General features: G+C 37.7%; 2 protein-coding genes across 8 annotated transcripts in view; one reads left to right on the plus strand and one right to left on the minus strand.

Moving 5' to 3' along the window:
• The window catches only part of LOC115218242 (inverted formin-2), a 228402-nt gene extending 216341 nt beyond the window's left edge, over positions 1-12061 (plus strand). For all 4 annotated transcript variants that reach the window (XM_029787971.2, XM_036508345.1, XM_029787974.1 and 1 more), the window contains 4 exons: positions 1653-1767; positions 3748-3912; positions 10200-10317; positions 11825-12061. In XM_029787971.2, coding sequence (XP_029643831.1) covers positions 1653-1767; positions 3748-3912; positions 10200-10317; positions 11825-11910 — 484 coding nt within the window. In that variant the 3' untranslated portion in view covers positions 11911-12061. The remainder of the gene's footprint in view (positions 1-1652; positions 1768-3747; positions 3913-10199; positions 10318-11824) is intronic.
• A 216-nt stretch (positions 12062-12277) lies between these two features.
• Positions 12278-20727, minus strand: part of LOC115218243 (pre-mRNA 3'-end-processing factor FIP1) — a 28454-nt gene continuing 20004 nt past the window's right edge. The window contains exons 11-17 of one of the 4 annotated variants that reach the window (XM_029787976.2): positions 19731-19808; positions 17340-17373; positions 15652-15747; positions 14383-14409; positions 13295-13363; positions 12691-12813; positions 12278-12554 (exon numbers count right to left, since the gene is read on the minus strand). In XM_029787976.2, the coding sequence (XP_029643836.1) occupies positions 12407-12554; positions 12691-12813; positions 13295-13363; positions 14383-14409; positions 15652-15747; positions 17340-17373; positions 19731-19808 (575 nt within the window). In that variant the 3' untranslated portion in view covers positions 12278-12406. Of the gene's footprint in view, positions 12555-12690; positions 12817-13294; positions 13364-14382; positions 14410-15651; positions 15748-17339; positions 17374-19730; positions 19809-20727 lie in introns of all 4 variants that reach the window. The other 3 variants (XM_029787975.2, XM_029787978.2, XM_029787977.2) reach the window with 3 other exon arrangements.

A 20727-nucleotide genomic window follows, 5' to 3' on the forward strand; every position in this document is an offset into this window, starting at 1 on the left:
ATGTTAAGTCTAAAAACCCGTTTTTAAACAGTAAACAAAAACACTCACGCTCGCTCACACACACTTATTTATGCAATTTCCGATGGCTTGAGATAATATATTGTACAACATTTTAGTTTTGAAATAAAATATTTTTTAAAAAAACCTGGCAACATAACCTTTTTCACTGTGACCGATTTTCAATATTTCAGATAATTACTTAGAAATGTGGTTAATTGTTCGATCAAGCAACTGTTTTTGATCAATTTTATCATTTGTTTGTTTCAGTCATTGAACTGTGGTCACTGCCTTGAAGGGTTTATTCAAACAAATCTATCCCTGTACTTTTTTTTTTACAGTTTAGTACTTATTTTCATTTGCCAAACTGCTAAATTATGGGGAATAAACAAACCAACACCAGTTGTCAGACACTGGCGGTGGGGAACAAACACGAGTGTGTAAATAAATGTGTGTGTGTGTGTGTGTGTATATATATATATATATAATGGGAAGGTTTACGAAAACAAACAAAAGACAAAGGCAGGTGGAGTACAAACAAACAAATGCATTATTATGGCGCTCAGGAATAGAAATAGAACAATTCTTTTACGTTTCGAGAAAAAAATGCATGTAGGAGCTAACGATCTATCATGTATATATACAAACAGATAGATATAAAGAGTTAGATATATACATACATACCTACATGTATTACAACAAAAATTTTATATCTTGTACATAGTTGCCCAAGGTTTCGCATCCACAAATGCTGTGTGTGTGTGTATATATATATATGCACACATGACAGGCTTCTTCCAGTTTCTGTCTACCAAATCCACTCACAAGACTTTGGTCATTCTGAGGTTATAGAAGAAGACACTTGCTGAAGGTACGACACAGTGGGACTGAACTCAAAACCTTTCTTGTACCTAGCAAACATCTTACCACAGTGCCATGCTAATTAATTTTTTTTAACCATGTTTTTATTGAATTGACATCAAACATCCACCCTGTGCTTTTTTAAAATAGTAAACTACGAATTGAGAGACATTTAGCTGCCAGGTTGGACGACTTCACTGTGGGTTAAATATTAATTTGTGTAAAAAATACACTTATAAGTAGTATTATCCTCCAGTGCATTTGTCATCCATGTCCATTAGTGTGACTGTGTCTATAAACCTGATGGTTAGTTTAATAAAGTCCTTTTACAATGTTCAACAGGAGTGGCTGTGTGGTAAGTAACTTGCTTAGCAACCACATGGTTCCGGGTTCAGTCCCACTGAGTGGCACCTTGGGCAAGTGTCTTTTACTATAGCCTCGGGGTGACCAAAGACTGGTGAGTAGATTTAGTAGACAGAAACTGAAAGAAGCCTGTCGTATATGTGTGTGTGTGTGTGTTTGTCCCCTCACCATCACTTGACAATCGATGCTGGGGTGTGTATGTCACCATAACTTAGCGGTTCGGTCAAATAAATCAATAAAATAAGTACTAGGCTTCCAAAGAATGTCTTGTATATATAATACTGTATATATGTATATATAATAGTGTATATATATATATATATATATATGTGTGTGTGTGTGTATGTAATAGTGTATATGTATATAATAGTGTGTATAAATATATATATTTATGAAACGTGTATAACTCAGGATGTATTGCTCTTTTGCAGGTTGTCAGTTGAGGCCTTACAGAAAGACTTGGGTGTATTTAAAGCCAATGTCAAAAGATTTAGCACCGATATTAACTCTACTGAGGAAAAAAGTAAATACAGTGATTTCATTAAGGTAAGACATGTCTTGCAGAGATTCTATTTCCTGATGAATTCCTCAATGAATTTCTAAGATGATTTTCAATGCTTTTCCATGTTTATATAGTATGTACGCATGCAGGTGGCACGTAAAAAGCACCCACTACACTCACGGAGTGGTTGGCGTTAGGAAGGGCATCCAGCTGTAGAAACATTGCCAGATAAGACTGGAGCCTGGTGCAGATCCCCGGTCACACCGTCCAACCCATGCTAGCATGGAGAACGGACACTAAACGATGATGATGATGACATACAGACAACACAGTCTCTCTCTCTCTCTTTCTTTCTCTCTCTCTCTCTCTCTCTCTCTCTCTCTCACACACACTCTTACACTCTCATAGATGAACAGTGTTTTTTGATTTTGTTTAATAATCAATGCGCTAAAAATCTGAGGTTTTATAGATAAGTTAAGAAGCAAAAAACAAAAATCTAAGTTGTAACAGACTTGAACCCAAGCCGTCACAGTCACAATTACGTACTACAAGCGACATCTCTTTCACATACAAAGTCAAGAAATCAGTCAGTCAGAGGTTGGTTTTCACGTGATTGTTTCTCCAGAATTTTCCACATTGTTCTATAAATAGTCATAAAAGGCACCAAGTTTCAAATGATGTTCAAGTTTAAATACTTTAAGGAAACACTTTGATAGTTTTTAGTGTTTTTGTTTTTAGACTGGAACCAGCAAGGAAAATGTTTCCTATTACAGAATTCTTTCCCACGGCAAGATTATCAACAATGTAACATAGAGGTTGTCTGTGTTGCTTCTGTTTTACTCGTAAAGATTTCATAAAATCTTTATATAATAATTCTTTCTAATTTTTGTACAAGATCAGCAATATTGAGGATAGCGAGCAATTTGATTGCATCAACCCAGTACTTATTATAATAATAATAATAATAATAATAATAATGAAATTATTATATACAGTGCTCAGGTGCACCACAACTTGTCAGAAAGTGCATATAAAGTACATGTAGTAATGTAGAAATGTCTGGAAAGCGAACAATGTATGAGTCAGATACATGCTTGTGTGTGTATGGAGGGGAGAAAATCAAGTGTAGTGTTGGCGAATCTCAGGAAGCATGGAAGTTTTGAAGGATGCAGTGCTCCGACAACTAACATCTGATGCCGGCAGTTTGTTCCATGCTTCAGCAACTCTCAGCGTGAAAAAATGTTTCCTGAAGTCATGGGGGTTCTTTTTTATCAGCCCCTGAGTGTATGAAGGACAAAGCCAATCTCAGCAGAAATAGAACTCAGAACATGAAGAGTCAGAGGAAATGCCTCTAAAGTGTTTTGATCAGTGTGCTAACAATTCTGTAAAAGTGGGGACAGAAGGCAGAAATAAATCAAGAAAGGCAACAATGAAAGCTAAAAGTATATAGGATGAATGGAAAAGTGTTTGAATCTAGTTTTATGGTACCTCTTATAGCTAAAATAGTCAGACAGCTTCATGGTCCCAGCAGACAAAATGGAAAAGATATTACCCCAGAGGATAGTGAGGAAAATGCACTGGAACAGCCACTCTGACACATGTAGCTTACACTTGCAGATAGTTGTCACTGCCTTAGTAGCGGTGAGCAGGAATACGGTCCAGAGTCTGAGAATGCCAGAGGTCTCCACTGCCACAGGCTCGACCATGAACCTGTCAGTGCTCAATGCTTTGACAGTTTGCTTTTCTCAGCCCAACAAGCAGCACAGCCTAGGCTGGTAGCTGAACACAGCAAGTTGCTGCTAGAGAAGGTGTCACACAGTATGTGGAATTCAGCTGAGGGTGTGCCTACCATCACAAAACACAAAGAGACAGAAAGTCCTGTTTGGAGTACAAATATAATACATTTATCTTGGAGGTGACCAATTATCAGACTTGCATTGTTACTGAATTACCATTTTGTAATCTTGCAGGTTTCATATTTCTTGCTTGCTTGACTATTTTTCCTTTTTTGCTTCACTTTCTAGGAAACTTTATTGGAAATAAAAGAAACTGAAGACCAATTTAAAGAAATTGATGACAGGATTCAAACGTTAAGGGCTCATTTTTGTGAAAAGAAAAAAGACTTTAAGTTGGAAGAATTCCTCAGCAGTTTCAGCAACTTCCTACAAAGTGCCAAGCAATGCCAAAAGGTAGATTTCAATTTTCTAGAACAGAAAAGAAAAGAAAATTGTTGACAATTTGGATAGATGAATGGATATGTATGTATGTATGTATGTATGTGTGTGTGTGTGTATGTATGTATGTATGTATGTATGTAACCTTGGTTGTTTTTTTTTTTATCTCATTACACAAAAAATTCTAATATACACATGCTGACATATGACCAACGTTGAACCCCTTATTCGTAAATTCACCAAACCTGGAACTTGACTACGGTCTGTCTATAGCACTTATTCAGCATTACCTGACACCATTACCTCTTATAACCTATATATATATATATATATATATATATATATATATATATAAGCAAAATAGCTAGTTATAAAATCTCAAGAAGTGATAGAGTAGTAACATATACTAAACAGTAAATCAAGTTGCCACGTCAAAGTGGCAGTTGACTGTTACTACCAGTTTAACCCCAGGCAGATTCTCTGCCAGCTGATTTTTTGGTGCAGAGTGTTGCACTGAAAACCAGCTGGGGAGAATCTGCTTTACTGTTTATATATATATATTGTTATATTTCGGAATGGTCATTTTGCCAGTTTAGCCAATAAAAACACACGCACTATATATTTGGTGTTACTTTGCTTCAGTGTTATTTATTTTTTACATTAATCTTAATCTTATTTCGGCCAGAGTTCTTTCATCACACTCCTGTGACCGCATCAGTGGTCCTTTGTTTTCTTCTTTCTTATTTGTGTCTCTCCTTACTAACCGTCAGCCATTTTGTATTTCTATTGTATGTTTTCATTTGCGCATGCTTATATCTCTATGTGCATCTTTGTTTATTTAGTGTGTGGGGGGGGGGGGGGCTGCCTGAATATTTGTATCTTCTGTTTATATATGTTCATGTAATTTGTTTTTGTTGTTTTTGTTTATTCTTATTTTGTTCGTGTGTTTACATCCACTTATTATTATCATTACATATGCTTGTATGTATGTATGTATATATATAACAACAATACAAGTAATAATAATAATAATAAATCGAAAAAAAAAATAATATAGTTATTTATTTCTATTTGTTTATTTATCTGTGTATTTATTATGTTTTCGGGATCCTCTATGGTCATATGTTGTGTGTGCTAGTGTTCCATTCTAGTTTTCTATTCAGGCTAGGTTTAATTTCTATTATGTGTGTAGCTTCTGTAATTTGTCTGATTGTTGCATCTGTTCTATGTGTGGACAATATTTTAATTTCTATGTTGTTGATTGATCCCCCGTGTCCCTGTCCGGCGTGTTGTTACAGAATCGATGAGCTTTTACCTTCCTTGAGTTGTCTCCAATGTTCATTTACCCGCTCTCCTATGCTTCTTGCCGTTTCCCCTACGTATGTCGTTGTCTTGTTACTGCATCGTCCCTCTATACATCTTATACTATAGACTACATTTCTGGCTTTACAGTTTGTTTGTGGGCTAAATCTACATACAGTACGGTACTTATCCGTACAGGGGGTTCTACTAAAAGGATAGGTTCTACCAATTATAGATTTGATAGGGTTGCCTGGCTTTTCAACAACCTTAATCCTTAGCTTAAGTTTGTCTAGGGTCCTTCTAAAGCAGTACGCCAGTTCACCTCCAGGGGTGGTGTCAACGAACATGACACTCTGGTATTTATGGCTATCATACCAAGAGTTGGCCTTCCCTATTTTCTTTTTTGTCCTTTCTATAGTGTTCCATGACTTGTTCCTATAGAGTGGGCAAATCCCATTCCTATCATTACATAATATATTATCAAATTTCTTCATGGCTCCTTTGTATACTCTGATCCTTTCTTTATGGCTGTAACCTGAGAACTGCATGCAGTGAATGAAATATTGTATGTGTCTCTTTAACTCTGTAGGCTCGCACATGCGTGACACATTTCTCATTATTCTGACGAGGTCTGCCATCAAAATATTGAATTTGGCATTGTCCGCATTGGCTGAGTTCCGGTGGATCAAGTATTTTGAGGCCATAGGTTTGGCATAGTATGAATGAAGGATTTGGGTTTTATTATTCACAATTTCTAGCCAGAGTTCAGTGTCTAGTACTGGTAGTCTATGGTTGGGGGTGTTTAGTGGGGTAGTCTATTGTGACCTTAATACTCTGGTGGATGGAGTTTGCTGGATGCTCTCCATAGTATTAGTTTCTATTACTATATCAACAGTACTCTCTTGTGGGGGTGCCTTTACCACTATGTTGATATCATCAACATAGCGAGAGTACATGTTTACGAGTATGGAGTTCTGTGTTAGGCGTTCTTTAAGCCTTCTGTCCCACCATACCATGAAAAGGTTGGCCACATCACCAGCGATACATACGCCGATGGCTGCCCCCTCGTCCTGGGCATATATTTTATTGTTAAACTTAAACGTGTGGCCTTTTAGGGTAACTCTTATACTAGCTCCTAGTGCATGTGCGATCATTTTCTTTACCTGATGGACATTTGCGGGGGTCCGTATGGCTCTGGTCCATCCGCGCCATCTTTCTATATGTGTCTTCCTAGCCATAGAAGTAATTGTGGGCGGTCTACCTCTTAAACATCTACTGGGGCTGAAACTACTAAGATTATGTTTATGTTTTAAAAAATAAATAACACTGAAGCAAAGTAACACTAAATATATAGTGCGTGTGTTTTTATTGGCTAAACTGGCAAACTGACCATTCCGAAATATAACAATATCTGTTTCAACACATGACTTCACGTAAAAAATCTTGCACAACAAATATATAAACATATATATTACTCTTTTACTTGTTTCAGTCATTTGACTGTGGCCATGCTGGAGCACCGCCTTCAGTCGAGCAAATCGACCCCGGGACTTATTCTTTGTAAGACCAGTACTTATTCTATCGGTCTCTTTTGCCGAACCGCTAAGTGACGGGGACGTAAACACACCAGCATCGATTGTCAAGCAATGCTAGGGGGACAAACACAGACACGCAAACATACACACAAATACATATATATATATATATATATACGACAGGCTTCTTTCAGTTTCCATCCACCAAATCCACTCACAAGGCATTGGTCGGCCCGAGGCTATAGCAGAAGACACTTGCCCAAGATGCCACGCAGTGGGACCGAACCCGGAACCATGTGGTTGGTAAGCAAGCTACTTACCACACAGCCACTCCTGCGCCTATATATATATATATATATATATATATATATATATATATGTGTATATAATGAAATAACTGAGTAAGTACTCAGCACTGGAAAGGTGGATAAGCACTTTCTAGAAGTTTTATTACTCCTCTGGTACCATAGGTTTCCTCTTGACAGAGATCAGCATTTTCTCAACCACAATTTGGAAGACAAATAACACTCTGCTATTAAACTTGATAAGAGTAGTTTCAGCAAGAGACCTTTGGTACTTAAGCAGTATCAAAATTTCTATAAAAAAAAGGCTATGTGTATATATGAAAAATGTTTAATTAAAAATTACTTCATGGAAGATTTAAATTTGTTTTTGTTTTTTTCAAGATTTTTTTTTTACATAATTCATCATCATCGTTTAACGTCCGTTCTCCATGCTAGCATGGGTTGGATGGTTCGACTGAGGATCTGGGAAGCCAGAAGGCTGCACCAGGCTCCGGTCTTATCTGGCAATGTTTCTACAGCTGGATGCCCTTCCTAACGCCAACCACTCCGTGAGTGTAGTGGGTGCTTTTTGAGTGCTACCTGCACTGGTGCCAGGCGAGGCTGGCATCGGCCACGGTCGGATTGGTGCATTTTACGTGCCACCTGCACAGAAGCCAGTCGAGGCGGCACTGGCTTCAGCCACGATTCGGATGGTGCTTTTTACGTGCCACCGACACATTTTATAAAAATTTGTTTCAAATACTGTGATTGCATTAAAGCTTTTTCTTAAATGTGTGTGTGTGTCACAGAAAATGTGAATTATATAATACATATTGAATTCTAATGCAACAGGTTGTGCATACACTGTACATTGATTTGTGTGTGCTCATATATCCCGGGTGCAGATTACATTGATAACCAGTTGGAGAAGGCTCCTCCTATGGTTAAAAACGGTAGTAACATTGGATGGCCATATTGATGTGGTAATAAACATTTTTCTGAGAATAGTCACTACTTTCATCTCTTGCTACTTTGCTTGTTGCAAGATCAGTGACTGATTGTCATTTGGTTTTCTACATATTGGAATTGGAGCAAATTCCTGCTATTTCTAGTGGCCAGATGTTCAACACAGATGATGGACACAAATAGCCCAAAACCGTTTGGTCTGGTGATTCTGTTGTCTGCTAGAAGATGATAGGCATTCACTCCCTGCTTGCAATATATACCGGGTACAGATTGCATTATTGATAACCAGCTGGAGGAAGCTCCTCCTGGGGTTAAAAACGGTAGTAACATTGAAAAACCATATTGATGTGGCAATGAACATTACTTCTCAGTAGAGTTACTACTTTCATCTCTTATAGAGATTTTCTAACTAGCTACTTTATATATTACAGAGATGTACTTGCATAGCAAGTGACCTGATCTGAGATCGTGTGCTGGAACAAAAACAATTGCAGCATGGAAGGTGTTTATAAGCCATTTAAGAAACACACAAAAACCGTTAGATTCACTTCAACATTTAAATTTAATTTGCCAAAATATTTTCATCGCTTTGAGACCGCGACCTGTTCACTGACAACATTCCATACTGCTGTCACAAAGCAACGAAAATATTTTGGCAAATTAAATTTAAATGTTGAAGTGAATCTAACGGTTTTTGTGTGTTTCTTAAATGGCTTATAAACACCTTCCACACTGCTATTGTTTACTTTATATATTGACTGGCTTCCATGCTGGTGGCACGTAAAAAGCACCAACCGATCGTGGCACGTAAAAAGCTCCCACTACACTCATGGAGTGGTTGGTGTTAGGAAGGGCATCCAGCTGTAGAAACTCTGCCAGATCAGACTGGAGCCTGTTGCAGCCTCCTGGCTTCCCAGACCACAGTCGAACCATTCAACCCATGCTAGCATGGAAAACAGACGTTAAACGATGATGATGATGTCATTTCTTAAATGTGTTCTTGGACAGCTGTAAATATTTGCTGGTGTAAATAAGCCAATGAAATTTAACAATAACCATGTATTAGGTTTAACATTAGGTTTAGTTCCACTTTCTGTCTATTACATATACATTAATGTAACTCGTTAACCAAACTCAATTAAAATTGGTATTTCTCAAGGTTACAGTACAACCACCTTTCCATTTCTTATGGAAATCTTTGAAACGTAACCTTAATTGTTAACATAGCTAAAATGGTAAATAGTTAAGAGCCCATGTGATTAACAAAGAAATTGTAAACTTGAATTTTACACACTAGTGTAAATAAAAGAATGTTTATTTGGCACTGGCCAGATTTGAACTTTGGTGTTTGTACCATTCATTAGTCAATGATTATGAATTACATTTCTGTACCAACATTGGCTGACAATCCTTTCTTAGCCACTTAACAATGGTCAAGTCACATGGTTGCCACAAAATATTAATATAATAAACAAGTTTACAATCTAAAAGTATTAGTGACCTACAACTCTGAATAACCCGACCCTAACCATGGCCATCACTCACGAGTGAGCATATGACTTAGTAGTTATGTACCATTTTACTTTTTATTTAAGCCTTTCACTCCCTTTGGAGCCCAGACCATCACTGACTTTTCTCTCTGATCCTTGATTCTAGGCTGTTTTTTGTGTCTCTCCAGTTGGACCCCTGCTTTTAAAGCTCTACCTTAAGTATCCCACCTCCAGCTATTTTTAGGACCTCCCTTGTGGGTTCCAAGTTAGGGCCTGAGATGTCGTTTCCTCTTTTACTTGTTTCAGTCATTTGACTGTGGCCTGCTGGAGCACTGCCTTTTAGTTGAGCAAATCGATCCCTGGACTTATTTTTTGTAAGCCTAGTACTTATTTTATCGGTTCTTTTGCTGAACCGCTAATTTACGGGGACGTGAACACACCAGCATCGGTTGTCAAGCGATGTTGGGGGGACAAACACACACATACATACATACATATATACGACAGGTTTCTTTCAGTTTCCGTCTACCAAATCCACTCACAAGGCTTTGGTCGGCCTGAGGCTATAGTAGAAGACACTTGCCCTAGGTGCCACACAGTGGGACCTGGAACCATGTGGTTGGTAAGCAAGCTACTTACCACACAGCCACTCCTACGTCTTGTTGGTTTATAATCATCAGTGCTTCATTAACTTTTTTTTTATCATTCTTATTATTATGTCATAGGATAACAAACAATACAAAATTCGGTTGGAAATGCAACAGAAGAGCCAAAAGAAAAGAGAACAACAAAAACTGATGAACAAAAGAAAAGAATTAAACTCAAAGACAGAACTAGATGAAAGTAAGTAATTTTGCTGTGTCAGAAAGCAAGTCTTTTTATATTTCTCATTTTATTTTCTTTCTTTTTTTTTTTCGGTCATTGGATTGTGGCAATTACTAGAGTGCTTTGAAAGTTTTAAGAGAACAAGTTGACTCAAGCATGTTTTTCATTCTATCAGTCTCTTTTGCCAAATTACAAAATTATGGGGATGTAAACAAACAAACAAACAAACATTGGTTGTCAAGTGGTGACGAGGAACACACACACACATAAATATCACATGCTTTCACCCACTTTCTATCCAAATCCACTCAGGGCATTGGTCAGGTTATAGGTAAGGCGGTGAGCTGGCAGAAACGTTAGCACGTTCAAATTCCGCCGAGGTCAACTTTGCCTTTCATCCTTTCAGGGTCGATAAATTAAGTACCAGTTACGCACTGGGGTCGATATAATCGACTTAATCCGTTTGTTTGTCCTCTATGTGTGTAGCCCCTTGTGGGCAATAAAGAAATATAAATGACACTTTTTTAAGGTACCATGCCTGTGTCTGCTTTCTCTTATGGCTATCATTTATTATACTTCTTTAATTTTAAATCATCATACCCACTATTGTATGACTTGAGTGAAACTTGTTGGGCAGATTTTCTATAGTTGGATGCCCTTCCTGTCACCAACCTTTACCTGTTTCCAAGCAAGATATTACCCTATGGCTAGATGTTTTTTACAGAAGATACATGTCTGGCCCAGTTAAGAGAAACCAATATCATAGCTGTGGCCAGTGCTCCCTGACTGGCTCCCATGCTGGGGGAACGTAAAAAGCACCATTCAAATGTAGTCGATGCTAGGTCCGCCTGATACTTGCCTAAGGTGCCACAAAGTGGGACTGAACCTGAAACCACTTCCTTAATCACACAGCCATGCCTGCACCTATTTCAATTAACTGCTTTCTTATGTAACTGTCACTTGTTAAAACTTAACCCATATTTTCTATGAAGTCAAGCAATGCCACACCTGTTCTTAATATTTCATCATGTGACTTCTTTACTTTTATTAGAAAACTCTTACTTTGTTCCCCACCCCCATCTTGATTAATGGATTAACTGGAGAGCTGGCAGAATTGTTAGCATACTGGGCAAAATACTTAGAGGTTGACTTTGCCTTTCATCCTTTGAGTCGATAAATTAAGTACAAGTTGCGTACTGGGGTTGATCTAATCGACTGCCCCCCCCCCACCTACTAGAATAGAAAAAAAGACATCTAGACAAGGCATTGAGCTGCCTGGAACTATAGCAAAAGACACTTACCCAAGGCAATGCAGAACTGAACCCAAAGCCCTGTGATTGCAAATTGAGCTTCATAACACTACAGCTTATTTTTATCCTATCTTGTGAAACAAAACCCCTTTCCTCTCCCTAACAAATTTACTTTCCAGTCACTGCTTTCCGTGTTTCCCTATTTTAGTAGCCACACTATTTCTATTTCAGTTTTATAAATAATAAACGTTTTTTTTTTCCCTTGTATATTCCAGAAGGCCGCAGACGGCGACGCCACGTTGATGACTCGGACATCATGGGAAGTTTGATAAGTATGATTGCAAATGGTTTCGTCGAATGATACCTCTGAAGATTATTACAACCACCACAACCACTACGAGAACCAGTCAACCAGCAAATTCCTGCCAACAGTTTTCCCAGTGAATAATGAAACAAAAACTTTCAATGTCAATAAAATAACCTGCATTTAATGCTGATTAGTTCACATACTATGTTCGGCTTGACTATTCATTGATGAAAGCTCCAGACCAACACATTACAATAACCCTAGAATATGCAGTCTACTAAGGGAGGGAGACAACTTAACCTGAAAACACGTAAGGATAGATAGAAGAGGAAAAAAAAAAATGCAGAATCACTAAAGTAACTTTATACAGAAGTAAAGCCCAGATATTTACTTCAGAGAAATAATGCAAACATAACAAATCTGAAATTATTTTTTTTTATTACAAAAACAAGTGAGATAACATCATGTTCGATGTTTTTTTTTTTTTATAATTTTTTTTTAGGAAATAACTTTTGGAAAGAAACGTGTTGATATACATCTTTTTTTGTCCTCAAGGAACATCTTCAGGAGGGACATTTCCTCCTACAGCTAAGCCTGAGCTATCATTACCCTCTTCTTCCTTCTCTCGTTTTGACTTCTTTGCTTTCTTGTGTTTAGAACGGTGATGTTCATTTGTCTCTTCTTCATCCCGATGTTTCCTACGGCAACAAGAAAGGCAATGTTTTTAGCAATTAAAATTTAAAAGACAAACGAGATAATTTTAGCAGGACAGCGAAACGCCATCAAAGTCAGCTCCCTTTCTTAAAAGACCAAATCATCAAAAGTATTCCTTACCTGCGTGAACGGTGCCTGTCTTCTCTGTCTCTATGTCTGTGTTCTCGAGTGCGTTCACGATCTCTTGACCAAGACCTGTCTCTCTCACGATCCCGTTCTCTTTCACGGTCACGGCGGTACCCACTCCTCATAATAACAGAAATAAATATCAAATTAAATATATAGCAAAATTTTATAACAAGAAAAAGAAACCTGCATTCAAAATAATTTTGAGACAAGTTGTACAAATAAAATTAATAAGCCTTCAAGTTTTTTTCCACCCCCCACTTCTTATACTAAATTTTATTTGGACTTAATATTCTCCTAAACTTGCTTTTTATAATAAAACTAGCACAATGTTTACAAAATATACTACTAAAATCTGTGAAGACCTAATTAAATATATAGGTAAATCTTAAGTTCTCACAAGGGAAGTCAGTCAAAAAAAAAAAACACTTAAAACTGCCAATTTCATTTCTAATCTGTGACTATTTTTATAAATAAAAACTCCAAATTCTACATGTTGGGAGTTTATTGGTGGAATAAAATAGGATTTTTGCATTCTAACTAAAATTGTTTTTCTTAAAATGTTCAAGCATGTTCAAGAATAAAATACAAATGTCACCTGTTATAATCAGATTCTCGTTGAGGGCTGCGGTCTCTGTTATAGTCCCACCTCTCAAAGTTGTTGCTTCTAATTACAAGAAAAGATTATTGATGGCAAAACAGTGAAAATGAAACGTACATTAATTTGTTAGAGCAGTTTTTACAATGTTAGAATAACTGAGCGGGAGGGCCAGGGAATCTGAGCATAGTGAAAACAACACAGCACAGTACCGACTTTTTTAAAAATTCTATTATTTGAACAAAAATTAAATTACATTTGGGTGAAACAAGTTCATAGTTTACAGACCTTTTAAGAATGCTACTTTACAAAAGAACTTTTTACCATTATCGCTTGCTCAATTATTGTCTTGATTGCATTTATAACTATGCTGGCATGGTTTAAGATGAACATTACTATTTTATTTTGAAATATAGGATAGCTTAAATTATGCCATTAAATGGTGATATCAGCAAAATATATTTAAGATAAAGAGTTCTCAAATCATTTAAGTTGCAGAGGAGTGTCATTACATTCATTTGATTTTTATGGCTGTTTTTCCATGCCAGCATGGGTTAGATGAATATATTATTGGGACCGTGTTTTAATGTTGGACACTTTTCCTTTTGCTAATTCTTACCTGCTGGGTAAAGGATGCATCAGGCGTAATCCAGATAGATCCCTTACCTATCTAAAAGAATATAGGCTCTACGAGGAAAGTTCTGAAGCATCATTTTTGATGCTGTTGGCTTAAGAAATTTGAAAATTATGACAGTGAAGGAAAATTTAAGCTTTTTTTTTTTTTTAAGAGAAAAAAGGGGGTTGAAAACTTATTCCTTTCAAATTTCGAAGTCAGTAAAACTGGAAGAAAACAGCAGTGAAAGTAAGAGGGCATACAAAAAAGGGGGCAGGGGAAGCAAGCCGGGACTACACTAGCGTTTTATTATTTTTTTTTTAAAGCCAAACCACTGCAACTTTGAACATGCAAAATATAAGCTAGGTAGAAGTTGATATATATTCTGAAATAACCATTATTAATGCTTAAGTTTTTTTGCTTTACTTTAGAAAACCCTCAGCCAGTCTGTCTAGGATATAAAGAATAAACAAACCTGTGAGTGGACTGACTTGTGGGATGCCTGTAGAGTGACAAATCAGACATTATTATTATTGTTGTCATTTTGAGACAAGCAAATAAAAATGAAGAAATATGGCAAAGAAGAAATGATACATTTCAAGAGATATGATAGAAATTTCTAGTGGAAATAGGTTAAAGGTCATATCTGCCAGATTTTCGGTAAAGCAGTGATAAACAAAACACAGAGAAAAAGATACAGCTGATTCTGTCCATTAGTTTGCCTTCAATCATTACCCTTCAGCTCCCAAGCAAAAAATATAAATAGTTGCATATACAGCTCAAGCGGAGAGTAAAGTTAGATACTTGGGGCCAACATCTGAGCGGGTTAATACTGAAATTATATTAACTTGGGTCGGCCATGGACTGGACACATTATCTAATGTGTCCAATCCATCTAGAAAACAGTAGGGATTGATTTAGCTGCTACTTTTAACAGAGTAACTGACCACTGAAATTATATAAGGTCCCACTCACATAGAGATCTCAATATTAAACAAGTGGCCAGCACATGATGTGGTTAAATTAGGTTAGATTCCAGGAAAAAAAAAACCCACCAGGACATCTTTTCCATTTGACATTACAAGAGAGATATTCTACATCATCCTTGATATTTAAACCTAAATGACAATCATACTTTAAATGAGTTTGGTAAATGGCATCTGTCCCCAAAAGGAAAGATAGCTGAAACAAAATGCCTTGTTCTCTACATTCTGAATTAGAAATTACAAGATGACTTTAAACAAAAGAATAAAATATTTAATATGTAGTCACAATAGCACACGACCTAATGCTCAGAGTGTTGAGCTTACAATCATTAGGCCCTGTGTTCAATCCCAGGACTGAGCAGTGTGTTGTGTCTTTCAGCAAGGAGCTTCATTCAACTGAAAAGTACCAGTCAACTGCTGGTGAAATTTTGTCCTTCCAACTGTCACAGCACTGATGTTCTGCTAGGTGAAGTTAAGGAAGGTTGAGACACTTGCCTGCGTCTGCTCGTGTTAGATTCACTTGCGAGTGACAGACGGCTATAGTTTATGGAAGTAGCCTAAGCAAAATATAACTGCTCCCCAATCAATATTAAACTGTTGTAGCAGTGCAGAGATAAACACAAATAAAATTTGAAGCACAGTTCCACTACATTTACAGAGAAAAAAAAAAGGCATGGAAGCAACAATCTCTTAAAATTGCTGTCATTAATTACAATCTTAAGCTATTAACAAGAATAAATGATAATTAAGCACAATACCTGTTTTCCCAGTGTGGAGGCGGGTTTGAATATGTATTGGAATACGGATGGTTGTTATCGTAGTTGTACGACTGTCGTTCCTCATAGCTAGAATTGCTGCAATAAATATTGTGTAAAAAATAATTGAATAAAATGTGACAACTGGAGAGTTCAACATAATCCTTTCTACTGGAAGCACAAGGCCTCAAATTCGTTGGGGGTGGGGGGGAGACTAATCGATTATCGACCCCAGTGTTTCACTGGTACTTAACTTATTGGCCCTGAAAGGATGAAAGGCAAAGTCGACCTCGGTGGAATTTGAACTCAGAACGTAGTGATGGGCGAAATACTGCTAAGCATTTCATCCAGTGAGCTAACAATTCTGCCAGCTCACCACCTTGGAAGAGTTCAACATAATAATAAGTATAATAATCCTTTAGAATATAGGTACAAGGTCTGAAATTTCGCGAGAGGGGGTTCGTTGGTCACATCAACCACAGTATTTGACTGGACGTTATCAAAGAAGCTTGAGAGGTGGTTGGATGGAACCTACACTCGCCTCCTTATGAGAGCTCAAAATCTCCCATGGAAGCACCATCCAACCAAAATGCAAATATATGGGAAACTACCACCTGAGTCATCTCTTGTGAAAGGTAAGAGAGTCCAGTTTGCTGGACATTGTTGTAGAGCTGAAAAAGAGGTAATTTCTACTCTCTCTGGAAGCCATCTACTCGCAATACTAGAGGGCGCACACTCTCCTACCCTGATGTAATCTCCAGGGATACAGACAGGCATCCAGCAACAGGACCTCCGTAATGCCATGATGGACCGTGAAGTCTGGCGTAGCATGGTAAATTCCAATGTCTCGACCACGGTCGAACAATGAATGAATGGATGAATTTGACTGCTATTTAATTCATCAACTCCAAAAGGATGGGAAGCAAAGTCAACCTTGGTTGAATATGAATAACAAGTATAATAATAATTCTAATTTTTTTGGTACAAAGCTAGAAACTCTGAGGTGGGTGTAAGTTGATTGTAAACGGATGAAAGACAAAGTAGACCCCAGCAGGATTTGAACTCAGTACGAAATGAGTCAAAAGAAATGTCACTAAGCAATATTTCTGACATTCTAACAATTCTGCTAGCTTGTTGCCTTATGAATACAAACAATATCTCACCATTTTATTAGTTATTAGAGATGGAAGTGGTTTTAGTACCAAATAGCAATCTACATATCCTTCTTAATATATACTAAAAAAAAAACAATATAATACTGCAGTATCCATCTCGAGAAAGCATCTGGTGCAGATGTTTAGTGCTAAAAAGCACAGAAATATTAATAGTGGGCAAAAATTGCAAGATCAAGTGATTTCTGCATGCTTGCACTTCATCAGTAACAGGTATCCACTACCACCATATGCTAGCCAAACTTCTGTCTCGATATACAGAAAAAACAGTGGCTAATCAGATACTGGTGTTGCTTTGGTTAGCCAAGGGTTATGGTAGAACACAACCACCCAAGGTGCTGTGCTGGGGGACTGATCCTAGTACCACAAGGTTGGGAAGCAACCTTCTCAACCACACTACCTCGCTTGCATCAAGCCCCCCCCCCACTTTTTTTTTTTAATTGATTACATAGTTAACAGCTTGCATTGAATATCTCCAGTGCCATACATTACAAACTAATTATAATAAAAAATATTTACCGATCAGATGGTTGGTTCTGTGGCTGATAATAAGCTGAAAGAAAAACATGAAATATTTCAAAACAGTATAATTCTTCAAAAATAACAAAAAGAATCAGAGAGAAATCAAGGAATTTAATGTATTTCAATAACTGAAAACACCATTTCAAGTCTGATGTTATTTCTGCAATAACAACAGGTAGCATCAGTCATTGGTAAGTTAGAGTTAACATGTGAGCAATTGTGGCATGATTACATATACCAACAGGTATTTTAACCCTTTAGTGTTCACATTATTCTGCCAAAATTAATGCTTTTTCATCCACTTTGTTTTGAACTAATCATGCATTATCTTGTAGTGATGAGATTTTGATGAGGTAGCTGTTAATTTTTAAAACAATATTGTAGGGTTTGTGTGAGAGACCAGATCTGGCCAATTTGAACATAAAACAAGCAGAATACTTTTGGCCGGATATGACCGGTTTAAATGCTAAAGGGTTAAACACAAAAAGAGAAAGAAAATATCTCTTGCATATGTACAAAGCCACAGACTTCCAAGACATTCGAGCCTTCTACAAAAGCTATTTGTGTTGTAAATATAAAATCATACAAGGTTACCAACTAACAATTAGCAGTTTATCTCTACTCCATTACATCTCTCTTAATGGAGAGAGTAAATAATAATTACTAACACATGCATAAGGCCTGAAATTTAGCGAAGGAGTAAAGTGGATTATTTTAATCCTAGTATTTGACTGATAGTGGAGGCACGAGGCTTAGTGGTTAGGGTGTCAGCAACATGATCGTAAGATTGTGGTTTCGATTCCTGGACCGGGCGGCACGTTGTGTTCTTGAGCAAAACACTTTATTTCACATTGCTCCAGTCCACTCAGGTGGTAAATATGAGTAATGCTGCGATGGACTGGCGTCCCGTACAGCTGGGGAACTCATAAACCATTGAGACCGGGAAACTGGGCCCATGAGCCTGGCTAGGCTTTAAAAGGGCGCATTTATTATTTATTTTATTTGATAAGGTAGCAAGCTGGCAGAATTGTTAGTACATCAGATAAAAGGCATAGTGGCATTTCTTCTGGGTGTTTATATTCTGAGTTCAAATCACACCAAGGTCAACTTTGCCTTTTATCCCTTCAGGGTTAATAAAGTAAGTACCAGTCAAGTACTGGGGTTGATGTAATTGACTTGCCCTCTTCCCTGAAAACTGTTGACCTTGAACCTTGCAAAGGGTTGGCATCTCATTCAAGAGGGGAACAATGTAGTCTCGGTCACTTATAGGCCAAGAAAAACAGATAACTGGCCTTTCGAGACTTAGGATTCAAAAAATATTTTGGGGAAAAAAAAAAGCCCTTGAAGGATGAAAGCAAAGATGACCTCAGCTGAATTTGAACTCATACAACAAAGAGCCAAAAGAAATAGTGAAAGGTTTTTTGCCAGAGGCCCAACTGATTCTGCCAACCCATCCGATTGTTGGGAGAAGTTAATGATTTCTAATTTGGGAGGATTGAGCAAACTGAGTTGGTGGGGAGCTTAGTCATAACCTCCAACAGCAGTATTTGAATGGTACTTTATCAACGCTGGAAGGATGAACCTCAGTAGGATTCGAACTCAGAATGTGAAGAGCGACAAGAAATAGAAAAAGGGACTTTGTCAATCTACCACTCTGTTGAAAAATTTAATAAGGATTTCTAATTCAGACACAAGGCCAGTAAATTGAAGGGGAGGGGATTAATCGATTACAATTGACCTGAGTATTTGAATGGTACTTTATCAAAACGGGAAGGAGATAAAGCATAGTTGACTTCTGCCGGTGACACATAAAAAACACCATTCGAGCGTGATCGTTACCCACGTCGCCTTACTGGTACTTGTGCTGGTAGCACGTGACAAAACCGTTGAGCGTTGCCAGTACCGCCTGACTGGCCCTCGTGCCAGTGGCACGTAAAAGCACCCACTACACACTCTGAGTGTTTGGCGTTAGGAAGAGCATCCAGCTGTAGAAACTCTGCCAGATCAGATTGGAGCCTGGTGCAGCCAAATGGTTTGCCAGACCTCAGTCAAATCGTCCAATCCATGCTAGCATGGAAAGTGGACGTTAAACGATGATGATGATGAACATGAGACAGTTGATAATAAACATTCTCAGTAACTGTCAGCTGTTCATAGGATTTAAAGAGTGAGAGAGCACCAAATGGTGGAATCTCAAACAAGGTTTTGAATATTACACAGAACTGAGACTCAATTCTGGATGTGAATTAATATAAGAAGTGATGGGAATTGCTCTTCCATTTCAAGAATTTTATAAAGTTTTAAAGACAAAAGTCAATCTAGAGAAACAACAACCCAGTATATAACGTTAAAGATATATTAGAAACATGCTGTTTGTGTAATACTTACAATCATAGCCATCAGTTGTAGGTGGAGGTACTGGGAAAGCTGGGGGGATCATTGCAACTCCTGGAGGTGGAGGCATACCTGCGAAAGATAAGCAAACATTAATAGAATATTATGTAAAGAAAGTATCAAAGGCACATATGCTAGCTGCATTATTTTCTCTAACTCATTAACATGTGTGCCAAGAATGGTAACTGCTCATTATGGAAATTGCTATTAAATATAGTAACTGCCCAATATGGTAATAGCTATGTTAATTTTTCAACCACTTAATCACAGGGCAGCGAGCAGGCAGAAACGTTAGCATGCTGGGCGCAATGCTTAGCGGTATTTTGTCTGTCTTTATGTTCTGAGTTCAAATTCCACTGAGGTCAACTTTGCTTTCATCCTTTCAGGGTTGATAAAATTAAGTACCAGTAGCGTAATGGAGTTGAACTAATCAACTGGTCCCCTCTCCAAAGATTTTGGGCCTTGTGCCTAGAGTAGAAAAGAATTTTTCAATCACTTACAAGGCACTGGTCAACCTATGGCTACAGTATAGGATATTAGCTGACATCTTCCACACAGTGGGACCAAGTCCCTAACCATGTGGTTCTGAAGCAGGTGATTAGGGGTTCGTATATTCTTTTATCCTTTACTTGTTTCAGTCATTGTGGCCATGCTGGGGCAACTCCTTGAGGTTTTAGTCAAATGAATCGATCCCAGTACTGTTTGCATTTTTCAAGCCTGGTACATTTTCTATCAGTCCCTTTTTCCAAAAACTGCTAAGATAAGGGGTCATAAACACACCAACACCAGTTATCAAGCGGTGGAGTGGGTACGGGGTGGAGGGGACAAACACACATATATATGGGCTTCTTTCAGTTTCCGTCAACCAAATCCACTTACAAAGCTTTGATCAGCCTGAGGTTATAGTAGAAGACACTTGCCCAAGAATGGCAGTATATACCAGCCTACACTTACTCAGGGCACCGTGCATGGAGACTGAATCAGAAACCAT

This window comes from Octopus sinensis, linkage group LG13 (assembly GCF_006345805.1).
Source record: "Octopus sinensis linkage group LG13, ASM634580v1, whole genome shotgun sequence".
Lineage (NCBI taxonomy): Eukaryota > Metazoa > Mollusca > Cephalopoda > Octopoda > Octopodidae > Octopus > Octopus sinensis.